The following is a 13,313-nucleotide window of genomic DNA, read 5'->3' on the forward strand; positions in this document are numbered from 1 at the left end:
CCCCCACCTCCCCGATGTTGTCAGGCATGCATACAAGCACATGGGGGCCATACAAACTACTGAGTATGATTTGGAGTTGCTACAATGAAATTTTGGCAAAATGGACTAGTCTACTGCATCATTTTTTCACTTTGATTTTCAGGGTGTCTTTGCATTCAGCCCTCTGTAGATTGATAATTTTCATTTCCATCAAATGATGTGGCATCCTTTCGTTCCTAACACATTACCCTGTCCATATCAGTAGAGATATCCAGCATGATTTTTTTCCCATTGAGATCTGATGTGTTTTCAAACTGTAATTTTTTTAAACAGTTTACCTAAAAATGTATATCTTAGGTCATAATGCTATCTACTATTTGCTAATTGTTCTTTTTTTATGAATTAAGAGAAATTTTCTGATAAAAGGAAATCTTGCATTTAACATGATATGATTCATCCATTTACTTCATATACATTACCTGTTTATCTTACTAAGAGCAGCATACAGAAAAGCCATTCTAGTGTAATCACAACCACCTTTGAAACTGGAAGTTAAACAAAAGTTGTATCCAAATACTCCAAATCCAGTTCACTCCTCTTAGCATAAGCATCAGTAAGAAATCAGAAAATAATGTTAAAACAAGAGTTAAATATTTTCAGTAAGGAAAGAGCAGCATAATGCGCACAAAAAAAAAGAAATCAACCATCAATAACGATAATAAAATACAACTGTACAACACATAACTACATTTCACATTAAATTAAAAGCCAACAGTCCTTCAATATCTGTAGTTTTTTCCAATGTTATTTCTGTGTTGCTTACTTTTCCTGGTTCACATTTTAGTATTTTCTGTAATGGCAGCCATGAAGTAACAAAAAGCATATGAAAAACTCCAAATAGCAATATTCACATGTAATTAACTTTAACAAGATAATATAAAAGCTCATCAAAACAAAAACACCATAGCAGGCAATTTATGTCACACTCTTACATACCACCACCACTTACCACCACCCCCCATCCCAACCCTCCAGTCAGGGGCACAGGAGGACCAAAATAAAGTTTCATATTAATAATTTGCAATGTGCCCCATGAGGTTTCACCATCTGTTTTCCATTTCTTTTTATTGTTATTATTAAGCCTTTTCACCAACACTTCACCCTAATTTTTTTTTCGCCAACACATTTGGAGCTAGTTTGGCAGAGTTTTTTTTGTGATGCTTTGGAAAGATCTAATCAAGACTGTCTCCACTCTTAAAGGGTGTTTATTTCTGTGTTTGTTAGCGTTCTTGGCTTATTTGGATTTTGAGATCCATTAACCGAACTTTCTATGGCCTATTTCTTGAGTTGTTTTGGTAGATATAAAGCATTTAATCTTAAAGGATAAGTTCTGAATTTTTCAAGCAGATGTTATTTCTTCACACACATGGTATATATACATTTGCCACGTGAAATTGTGTTCTAAATGTAAGCGTTTTCTATACATTTTTAAAAATACATTGCTTGTCCTGGCAGTTTATAATGGGCATGAGTCCCAGCTAGAAAACAAAAGCCTAAAATCTTACTGAATATGTCCACTCTAAAGTTGCAAAACCTTCGATATAACTAAAAGAACAAACTAAAAGAAATGTATCAAACTAGGGTTGTTGTTTGTGGATGGGTGCAAAATTGACTCAGACACAGGAAGGACCTTGAGGTTATGGTGTGAGGAACCTCATCAGAATTACCTGATGTTAAGAGTGGTGTTCCAAAGGGGTCAGTGCTAGGACCATTTCTATTCTTAATATATATAAATGATTTGGATAGGAGTATAAGTAACAAGCTGGTTAAGACTTTAACTATGGTCGGCTCCTCCCTCTGAGTCAGATGCTCCTTTCCCCTTGAACCATCAGCCAGTCTTACAATTCCACCACCATCAGGACTAGAGAAAGGCGCAAACTGTCCATGACACCCCACACATCACATGGCGGCTGCTACAAGTTAACATAACACACATCTTTGAGATACTGGTGGAAAATCCAAACCCACATAGACATTGTGAGAATGTTCAAATTGTACTAGCTGTAAGCGCATACATCATATACCTACATATGTACAGTATATCTCAATACTAGCCGTCCCCCGTGGCTCTGCCCGTGTAGTAGTGAAACAGGACATGAGGAGGGCCCCACTTGGCTATCCACTCCTGACGTCACGCTTCCCCCTGCCCTCGGTCCACAGCCTCTGCCTTGGATTAGCGCAAATATATCGCTCCTGCAAGTGAACTATGATTCTTAGAGCGACGAGAGAAGTTGTAAAATCAACTGGAATGTTCAAGCAAATTATAGAAAAAAAACGATCTAAATCCGTTAAGTAGTTCTCTCGGTCGCTAGCTAAGGGGAGGTATGGTACATGGCCCGAGGCTAGTGTGAGTGAGGAGTTCTCCGCCCCCTCCCCTCGGCCCACAGCATGTCTCTCAGATTCGCGCAAATAAATCGGTACTGCAAGTGAACTATGATACATAACACAACGAGAGAAATTGCAAAATCAACTGGAATGTTCAAGCAAATTATAGAAAAAAAACAATCTAAATCCATTAAGTAGTTCTCTCGTGAAAAGCGGACAGACAGACAGATGGTGGATTTTATATATATAGAGATATAAGATGCTAAGGGTTGCCCATCTATAACGCCGAAACTCGTAAACCACTGAGCCTTGGACCTTGATCTTACTCATAAGCTTTTCCATGATTCATGTAAAATTACCCATGATTTGGACTTGTGGGCTACCTCTGCCATGTAATTGGGCCTTTAGGTCCTTCTGACGGCAATCAGTGGTGCAGGAATGGCTGACAGGAAAACAACAATATATAGGCATGTGTCATAGCTGACAGGAAAAGAACTGCAGCAAGAGCAAAACAAAAGAAAATCACTAAAACAATTATGTCATGAAAAAGGTGACATTCATATCTGCTCATTATGAAGCACATTGCCCAGGCTGATCAAGAACAGCAGCACCATCTGCTGACCAAGAATTGCTTAATATGAATTTCAACACAAAATAAAGTGAACACTGACTGTCATGCCATGAAGAAGACCAAGACCCCTGACCACTGCTCAGCATCAGCCCTAATACATGAGGTGCTTCAGTGATGAATAATGAGAAAGCATAAAATGACAAAACACTGCAGTGCATGCCAAAGCAAGAGGTAAGCCTGAATATCGAGCCATTGAGCAGTGTGCTGACACTCTGGCCCATCAGCATGTTACACTCACTCAGTGATGCAGAATGCAAGCATGACAACAACAGAGAAATGTCTGCTGGGAAACGAGCAGATCTTCAAGTACTATATATACCATATACAAGTGTTGCTTTTGCATTCTTAGATCAATGTTTGTTGAATGAACACTCCTGAAAGTTGAATCGGCTATGTGCTCACTGTGGAAGCACTCTTTTCTCTTAGTGAAAACAAAAGGCAGTGTTGCCAAAATAGAACAATATTGCTTGTTCTGTATAAAACCACCAGATCTACTAAAAGACATTATGACTTCCAGAGGAAGTACAAGAAGAAACTACTTACAACAAATACACAGAAATAACAACTCCTTATTGTTTGTGTCCATGTGAGACTCCATAGATAATCCTTTATGACATGATGCTTACATACTCAGAATTTGTCACCAGGTTTATCGTTATATCGGTGGACTACACTCCTGCAAAGGTCAACCTCCAGCCTATGTCTGTCTTTGCATTACAGATACAGATAAAGCACTGAGGCACTCAGCTTACTGGCCAGAAAATAAAGACGTCTGTCCTCATTTGCTTACAAAACAAAAGAATTGAATTGATGATAATGGCCTTTATGAGACAAGTTGAAGAAGAAGAAAAACAAAAAGCACAGACAGATGACAGACAACTTCAACCAATTTTATGTAAGACCAGTGACGCTATAATTTTGCAACATCAAATGAAATTACCTTCATGTTCACTGCAAACAATGGGCAACTATCAGAAGAAAGAGATTTTCTGACTTACCCAAAAGAAGACAAACCCAGGCACCTATCCATTTTAAGGCCTCATGTTGATCAAATGATGTACCTTTTACTGTTTCCAAATGATGACTGGTGTTCTTAAAAGAATAGATGAAAAGACTTTAACAGCTCTTTTGTTTGTATTGTTTGGTGACTCGATGAGACTTCAGCCTTATCTGGACTTTTTCAGCAGTGTGTTGTTGACTCATACGTTAAAGTTCAAGGCTTACTAGATTTAATCCTGGATAAGAATAAATCAGAAGCAGTCTTACACCAAAAAATGCAGAGGAGTTATTGACTGTGTCAATACAATAACAGCTGCTGAAAATGTCAGGCTGAAAAATTTGGTAAGTTTACCTTCATTCAGCCTTTGCCAATTTTTTTCAGAAAACAAGCAGCCATACTTTCAAGATGAAATAGCAATTGTTTGTCAGTTTCCAAATCCCATATTTGTTGATTACATTCACTTATAATCAAAATCCAAGAAAACAAACACCCTTACCAAGATTCTGTTCATCAATCCAATTTAGTTATTAGGGTTTTTCATGAATAGTTTACCAAGTTTAGGAAAGACATCAAAGACCCCCTCATATTTGGTGCCATTGAATCTTATGTGTACACTATTGAGTTTCACAAAAGAGGACTTTATCATTGTCATCTTCTTATCATTCTTAAACAAGAGCACAAGATGAGTGTTACCAGTCAGATTGATGTCTTTGTTTGTTCAGAGATTCAAAGAACTTACTTCACCAGACTGTCATAAATTTTATGATTCAACACTAGGTAAAGACCTCAACCCTTATTGTATATGTATATTTTATGTAAAATCTTCTAAAGATTATCCAAAATATTTCAAACAAACAACATGATGGAAATCCTGTTTACAGGAGAAGAAATAATGGTACAACATCAAAAGTGTTAAATACTGTTACAGACATGTCTACAAAGGCTTGTGTGACAGCTCTATTTAAAATTGAACAATCTTTTAAGAATCCACAAGGTGAAACTGGTCTTAACGGAATGGAAAATTTTCTGGATATCAGATATGTGACACTGCAAAAAGATCCCTGCCAAATTTTTGAATATAAAATGTACAATTAAAACCGCACAACAACCAGACTTACAATTCATCTTCTTTTTGAACAACTGGTTTACTTTCAAAAAGGTGAGGAGCATCAAGCTTTCTAAAAAGTTGAACGTTTGGACACAACTCTGACAACATGGTTTAAAGTGAATCCTCCAGACCCAGAATCCTGACATTATACTTTGTCCCACATGTGTGCATGGGAGGCAGCTAAAGGCCCTGAATAAGGGTAATTCCATGACAGACCAGGGGGTGGCGCTGACCCTTTCTTCTCTTTTTCTGCAGACCAATTATGGGAAATTCCGTCTGGGTCCAATAACCTCACTTCTGGTTCCAGTCCTAATGACCCCACTCCCTCTGTTCTCTTTTAAAACCACCATCTTTGCCTCCTTAAGACAGTTCTGTTTTGGACTCGTATCTGCACACAATGTACTCCCAATTTAACTCTTTTGCAGCCATGCAAAATTATACAGGTGGCTGTCCCAAACCTTTTTTCGACTCTATTGTCTCATCTTTGACATCTTACACTGAGATTCTATCCCATTATGTTTGGTCTACCAATCATGATGGGACAGTTAACTTAGTGAGCTGGAATGTTAAAGGCCTGAATCACGAATTAAAGAGAAAGAAAGTATGCTCTCACCTAACAGGCTTAAATGCTAAAATAGTATTTTTACAGGAGACCCACTTACTAACCAAGGATCAGTTCAAACTACAAAAAGGCTGGACTGGCCAAATGTTCCATTCTAGCTTTATAAAGAAAACTAGAGGGGTGGGAATTCTCATACATAGAACAGTTCCATCTGTAGCATCAGATGTAGTGTCGGACCCTGAAGGGAGATATGTGATGGTCATGGGCAACTTATATAACAGTAAAATGATTTTGATAAATGTTTATGCACCCAATGTTGATGATAAGGAATTCATGCAAAATCTATTTTTATCCATTCCCAATGTGAACACTCATAAAATTATAATGGCTGGGGACTTTAATTGTGATTTAAATCAACTCTTAGATAGGACTCCTGTGACAGGGGGGATGACATCTAATACTGCAAAGATAATTACACAGTTTTTAAATTATCACAACTTATCAGACCCCTGGAGGTTTCTTAACCCAAACTCAAGAACATATTCGTTCTACTCACCAGTGCATTATAACTACTCAAGAATTGATTATTTTTTTATAGATAATAATTTCCTGCCTACAATTAAATCATGCAAATACGACACAATTGTTATCTCTGACCATGCCCCTCTAGTCTTGGAGCTAAAATCATTAAGCCCCTCACACTCACCTCGCAGATGGCGTCTTAACCCTCTTTTATTGGCAGACGAGAACTGCACAGAATTTATATCCAAACAAATCAGCTTCTTCCTAGAGACAAACACGTCCACAGAGGTTTCTGCAGGAACACTCTGGGGAACTATAAAGGCCTTCTTAAGAGGACAGATTATTTCATATCTTTCCCACAGAAATAAATTAGAAACCAAGAAAGTGTCAGAGCTAAGAAATGAAATTACTAGAATAGATGAAGAACAAGCCAGGCGTCCAAATGAAGTTCTCCACAGGAAAAGGCAGGCCCTGCATACAGAACTTAACATCTTAACAACTAAAGAAACTGAACAACTTATTTATAAGTCTAGACAGCATTACTATGAACATGGAGAAAAAGCTAATAAGCTTTTAGCTCAACAAATTCATAAACAAGAAGTTCACAATGCAATACCAGTAATCACCAACAAGAATGGAGAAGAAATCATCGACCATAATAAAATAATGCACACATTTAGAGATTACTATAAGTCTTTATATTCTACTGAGCCCAAAGAAGACAACACACAATCTAATGCATTTCTGGATACATCACAGATACCACAAATAGATGCTTTAAGTGCTGAGGAACTGGATAAACCTCTAACGCTAACAGAACTACTAGACGCTATAAAGTCACTACAAAGCGGGAAATCATCAGGCCCTGATGGTTACCCCGTAGAATTTTATAAGAAATTCTCCACTCAGCTAGCTCCCCTCTTATTGGCAACATTTACAGAAGCTAAAGACACCAAATACTACCTCAAACATTTCGACAAGCATTAATCACTGTCTTCCCTAAACATAATAAGGACTTGTTACAATGTGCATCATACAAACCAATTTCACTCCTGAATAATGATGTTAAGATACTCTCAAAAAATCCTAGCTAGAAGGATGGAGAAAGTGCTTCCCTCGGTAATATCACAAGATCAAACTGGATTTATTAAAGGCCGACACCTATCTTCAAATCTCTGACGCTTGTTTAATGTTATATATTCACCAGCAAAATCAAACACCCCAGAGATATTACTATCATTAGACGCAGAAAAAGCATTTGATATGATTGAATGGAATTACCTTTTCACTGCATTGGAGAAATTTGGGTTTGGCCCAAATATTTGTGCATGGATCAAACTACTGTATACCAATCCAGAAGCTTCAGTTTGTATTAATAACATTTGCTCAGACTACTTTAAACTAGAACGTGGTACCAGACAAGGATGTCCCTTGTCGCCACTGTTGTTTGCAATCGCTATTGAACCACTGGCGGTTCACTGCCGAAATTCTTATCAGATAAAGGGGATTGTCAGAGAAGGACTGGAACAGAAAATTTCTCTATATGCAGATGATATGGTCTTATATATATCAGACCCAGAAAACACTGTCCCCGCTGTTTTAACAGCACTAACAGAATTTCAAAAGATATCTGGTCTTAGAATTAATCTGAATAAAAGTATCCTCTTTCCAGTGAATTCACAAGCATATAATATTAGATTAGACACCCTACCTTTTACCATAGCAGATCAGTTTAAATACCTAGGGGTAAATATCACAAGTAAACATAAAGCTCTTTATCAACAAAATTTTGGCGTCTGTATGGAAAAAATTAAGCAAGACTTGCATAGATGGTCAACCCTTCATCTCACTCTAGCCGGAAGAATTAACATTGTTAAGATGAATATCCTTCCTAAACTTCTCTTTTTATTTCAAAACATTCCAATATATATCAATAAATCGTTTTTTAAAAAAGTTAGATTCAACAATAACCTCATTCATTTGGAACTCAAAACACCCACGTATCCGAAGAGCAACCCTACAAAGACCTCAGGCAGAAGGTGGCATGGCTTTACCTAATTTTCAGTTTTATTACTGGGCAGCAAACATACAAGCCATAAAAACCTGGACACAAATAAATGAACATACACAGGCTTGGTCCGCAATAGAAGTAAAATCCTGTAGTACTTCTTTATATTCCCTGCTCTGCTCTCCAATAAATGAAAGTTATCGCAAATATACTAATAACCCAATTGTGCTTTACTCACTCAGAATATGGAACCAAATTAGAAAGCATTTTAAGATGGAAAATCTTTTATCAGTGGCACCTCTGCAAGAGAACCACCTCTTTCAACCTTCGCAAGTATATCCAGTTTTTAATACCTGGAAAAGTTTTGGGATTAAAATACTCAGAGATCTTTATATAGACAACATATTTACATCTTTTGAACAATTACGTTCAGAATTCAACCTCCCAGCTACACATTTCTTTTACTATCTTCAAATTAGAAATTTTGTTAAACAGAAATTGCCCGATTTCCCCCACCTTGCACCCTCCACAATGCTGAAAAAAATACTGCTCAATTTCGAGGAAATAAACACTATTTCCGCAATATATAAAATCTTATTAGAGTCCCTACCTTTCAAAGATCCAAGAGGACATTGGGAAGAAGATCTCTTAATCAATATATCAGAAAAGGAGTGGAAGGTAGCAAAGCAGAGAATTCACTCGAGTTCTATATGCGCAAAGCATAGAATTATTCAACTAAAAATTATATATCGAGCTCATCTGTCTCGCTTAAAACTGTCCAAAATGTTTCCAGGCCAGGATCCAACCTGCGAGCGCTGCAACCAAGCTCCTGCCTCACTGGGTCACATGTTCTGGGCCTGCACCAAACTAACATCATTTTGGACAAAAATTTTTAAGTGCCTCTCAGACAGCCTTGGTATCACAATCCCTCCTAACCCACTAACAGCTGTGTTTGGTGTCCTTCCAGATGGACTTGAATTGGAGAAGGACAAGCAAACGGTGACTGCATTCACTACACTTTTGGCACACAGACTTATTTTGTTAAATTGGAAGAATCCTAATTCTCCTCTTATAAGTCAGTGGGAAACCGATGTTTTATATTATTTGAAATTGGAAAAAATCAAATTTTCAGTTAGAGGATCTATACAAAATTTTTTCAAAACATGGCAGGATTTAATCAATATTATTTTAGAATAAGAGAAATAACTATTACCGCATTTAACTCCCTTCTCCATCTCTTATTTACATAGATATTTACTTCTCACTTTCTTTTGTTTAATGTTGCCTTATTAAAAAGCCTTAAGCAATTTTCCTTTAGCTAAGCTCTCCTTCTCAGGGGTGGGGTTTGATTTGTCTTCAAATTTGTTGGGTTATAAATTGATCTGTTTGTATGGAATGATTACAATGAAAATTAATAAAATAAAAATATATAAAAAAAAAAAAAACTCAGGTCAAATGAACATGGATGGTCTCTTGCATGGTTGCACCATTACTAAACAATGCGCCGTAGTGGGACTTCTTTGGGCAGAGTAATTGAAACCTTCTGAGTTTAGACTGAAGGATGTTGGGTCAGTACAAAGGTGAAAATGGCATCACTCAACGAAAAGTTTATGAATGGGTAGAAAGGGTTGAAGTGGGAAAAACAAGTATAACAGAAGAAGCTCAATCTGGGCGACCATCAACATTGCACACACAAGCCCACAGCGACATGGTGAGTCCCTTCATTGCATTGTCCACTGTTGCTGCACATTTGGATATCAGCTATGGATCTGCACATGCCATATGCATGATGACATGGGGTAATGTAAAATCTGTGCAAGATGGGTACCTTAACAGCTTACTGATCTGCACAATTCAACATCCTTTGATGAATTTCAGCAGGTTTCACTCCCTCTGTGCAAAGAAGTCTCACTACAGTGTTGTGTTCAACAACGGTGCAAACTTACAGTGGAGCATCCATGTTCATTTGACAGCTTCAACTAGAGTAACACCAAAGCACTGCTTTGTGCGTGTTCGAACTACCCATAAGCCATTGCAAACGTGATGTATTGCGTCTTCTTCTATCCATTGCAGCTACCAGATAAATTTCAAATTGCCCTTACTTTTTGATTTACCCTCGTGTTTGGATCCTTGCCTGCCACTGAACTGAAGATGAGTCAAGTGTAGAATAACGATCAGCATGGTACTTAAAGTACTGACTGCTTTTCCAGGATGCCTTAGTCAACTTACGGTTATTCCTTTCAATAGTGTTTGTGCTCTTGTTTCTTCATAGTCATGAAATTCAGTCTCTCTTCTGCACATTGCTCTCCTACTCTCCTTGCTTGACCTTCACGGTGTTAAAGGTGTGTCTGACAATCCCCATCCTCACACTTGTCTGACAGCTTGCTAGCTTGTTTTGAATTTTTATTTTTTCAACCAGGCCAAGGGCGTAACTCTCTCTTATTTATTTTCTATACCAGACTTTGATCTTTCTAAAGTGCTCTGAAAATAGCAGAGAACTGTTGAATTAGTTGTGACCTCTGCTATTGACAAGACTAGTAGCAGCCCTGCGGGCAGGCTCTGCCTGTTTTCAATCCGTCTATCATCACGCACACATGCAGCTTTAGCTAAGAGCGGCTGTATACACAGCAGAGGGTATAGATTGAGTATTTATAGTTACACTGAAGTGTCAGTAATCAGAGCTCCATTTAAAGAGTGTTTCCAAAACAAATTACAAATGCGCCCATTCAGATTATCTTTCTCACAGGTGGTTTGTCTACTCAGCAAGGATTTAACAGGCCTGACAGAGACCCGTGAATGAAATGTCAGGCAGCTTATCTCGTGTGACTGAAGTGAAGTGACAGGGGGAACTTAGTGTTAACACTTTCTGAAGAAAATTCCTTCCTTTCACAGCCCGTGCCATGGCCTCATACCCCTATTTCCTTAGCAACTGACTCCACTCCTCCTCTAATGGTTCCTGTGCTAGCTTTTAAGTCCCACTCTTCCTCCTCCCTTGCTCCCCATATAAAACAGGACTGCTTTTAGCCTCATTCTTCTGTGTCTCCCATTACTCACAGGTCTTTATAATTAAAATCAATGATAAACTACATTTTCACTCCTTCACTTCCAGGTATCCCCTTCACCATCATCATGCTGCTTGCCAGTCTAAACAGCTGTACAAACCCCTGGATCTACACAGCTTTTAGTAGCAGTGTCTCCAAGGAGTTGATCCGTCTGCTGTGCTGTCGTCAGTGGGCAAGGAGGAAGAACTCCATTCCTGATGATTCGAGTACTACTGGAACATCCACAACAGCAAAAGACACAATTTACTGATGCAGCCACAGCAATCAGGACTGCCTGTGAGGAACATCCTTGGTATCATCCTGCTGTATATTCACTTGTTCTGCAAGCATTGCCCAGATGGCCAAACGCTTTATGCCTAAGGCAACAGATTGTATTCACCATAGCAAGTAAAAAAGGAGTACGCCTGCTTGTGCCTGATGGCATTTTATTGAAATGTTAGGGATCAGCAGGTCATATATGATGGTTCAGAAGTGATGAGGAACTGGAATTCTTATCTCCAAAACCTGTGGTATCAAGTCATTGTGTTTCTTACCAGCCTCTGTTTAGTTACCTGCTTTCCTACAATACAACATGATGTCCAGCACAGTGTCTTCTGCTCCCCAACACCCAGAGTATATAACTCCATGCTGACATGGCATGCATGGAAGAAGAATGTTGGGGAGTGAGCGTGAGAGGAAGTGCTGTCCAAGAGCGGATTATAGAAGCAGTGATCCATGGACTGTAAGTCCCTTTCACACTAGATCTGCAAACCATTTGTAACGTAGCATACGAACACCTACACAAATTGAAGGGTTAGTTAGCCTTTGGTTGGAGCCAATCATGATTTTGGCATGTTAAAGCCAGTGCCATATTTAATTCAAATAAAAGAACAAGATCATCTGATTCAAGGCTGACAAACACAGCTCAAGAGGCAAAAAAATGCAGCAAAGAGAAAACATCTAACATCTTTATGAAATCCTGAAGTTTCCTGGACACTTATTTCTAGTTATTCAAACCATAATTTCAGGATGATGTCCTATCAAAATCTGCTTTTGTTAATTTTCAAATCTTTTATTAATGAAGAAAACCTGGAAGAGCTTGTGCAGTGCATTCTTACTGCTTAATCATGAAAGTCAAGCTGCTTTCATGAAATGCAGCTTGGGAAAAAAAACAACTAAATCAGTTTAGTATCTTGTGCGTTACAATCCAAGTTGTAGTGCTCATGTGAAAGCATTGCAAAGAAATCAAAAATGTGTTCTGTGAGGACTCAAGGGATGTAGGTGCAAACCTAAGGCTGTTATTATGGTTCTGCTTCACACCCCAGCTTGCCTGCACTGAATGGGTTTATATTATGAAATTCTTACTATGATGACTCTGGAACTGATTTTTCAGAAGCTAAATATTAGAATTTATTTCTTGTCATCCAATGGTGCAAATGTTTTTCCATCAACATTTTTTTGTCATTGTTTTTGTCTGATATTCATATTATATTGTTATTGTTTTATCTTATCATGTATATCTTGAATGTTTACAGATGTTTTCAACCAGCTGTATTAAACTTTATATTTTATCCATTTTCTGAATTCAATATTTGATAATGAATTAAGAAATGAATCATTTTGGGGCCAAAGATGGGGGTTCTACTCATTCCAAGAATGGATTTCTGACCAATTTTAATATCTTTCAACATAATAGATAATCCACACACATTTTAATTTCAAATGCTTTGGCACCAAGAATCAGTGTTATATATCTTGAGCAGCAGTAAATTCAAAAATATATGAAGCAGTTTGTCGCTTGTTGCAAGGTACCACCTTAGGTAAAAAAATAACATCATACCAAGTGTGCTTTATTCACAACTGCTGTGCTGTGAGCATTGAACTCCATTGCTTATCAACCATCATAAATGGGAGCTACTATTTAAGTGAGATGTGACTTTACTTCATCTTAAAGCCATTTTATGGATTTCAACTGTTAGTCTATGTGTACCAGAACTTAACTGTTCCCTTAACACTGATTTCTAATTAGTTCCACAGATTCTGAGCTTAGTTGACCAAATTCTTATCTATGAATGAC

At 37.8% G+C, this 13,313-nt stretch overlaps 1 protein-coding gene across 3 annotated transcripts in view; it reads left to right on the forward strand.

Annotated features, from left to right (window-relative positions):
- avpr2ab (arginine vasopressin receptor 2a, duplicate b) overlaps positions 1 to 12,811 on the forward strand; it is a 147,114-nt gene extending 134,303 nt beyond the window's left edge. For all 3 annotated transcript variants that reach the window (XM_051933645.1, XM_028813410.2, XM_028813408.2), the window contains one exon: positions 11,305 to 12,811. In XM_051933645.1, the coding sequence (XP_051789605.1) occupies positions 11,305 to 11,507 (203 nt within the window). In that variant the 3' untranslated portion in view covers positions 11,508 to 12,811. The remainder of the gene's footprint in view (positions 1 to 11,304) is intronic.
- The last annotated feature ends 502 nt before the right edge of the window (positions 12,812 to 13,313 follow it).

Source organism: Erpetoichthys calabaricus, chromosome 11 (assembly GCF_900747795.2).
Source record: "Erpetoichthys calabaricus chromosome 11, fErpCal1.3, whole genome shotgun sequence".
Lineage (NCBI taxonomy): Eukaryota > Metazoa > Chordata > Cladistia > Polypteriformes > Polypteridae > Erpetoichthys > Erpetoichthys calabaricus.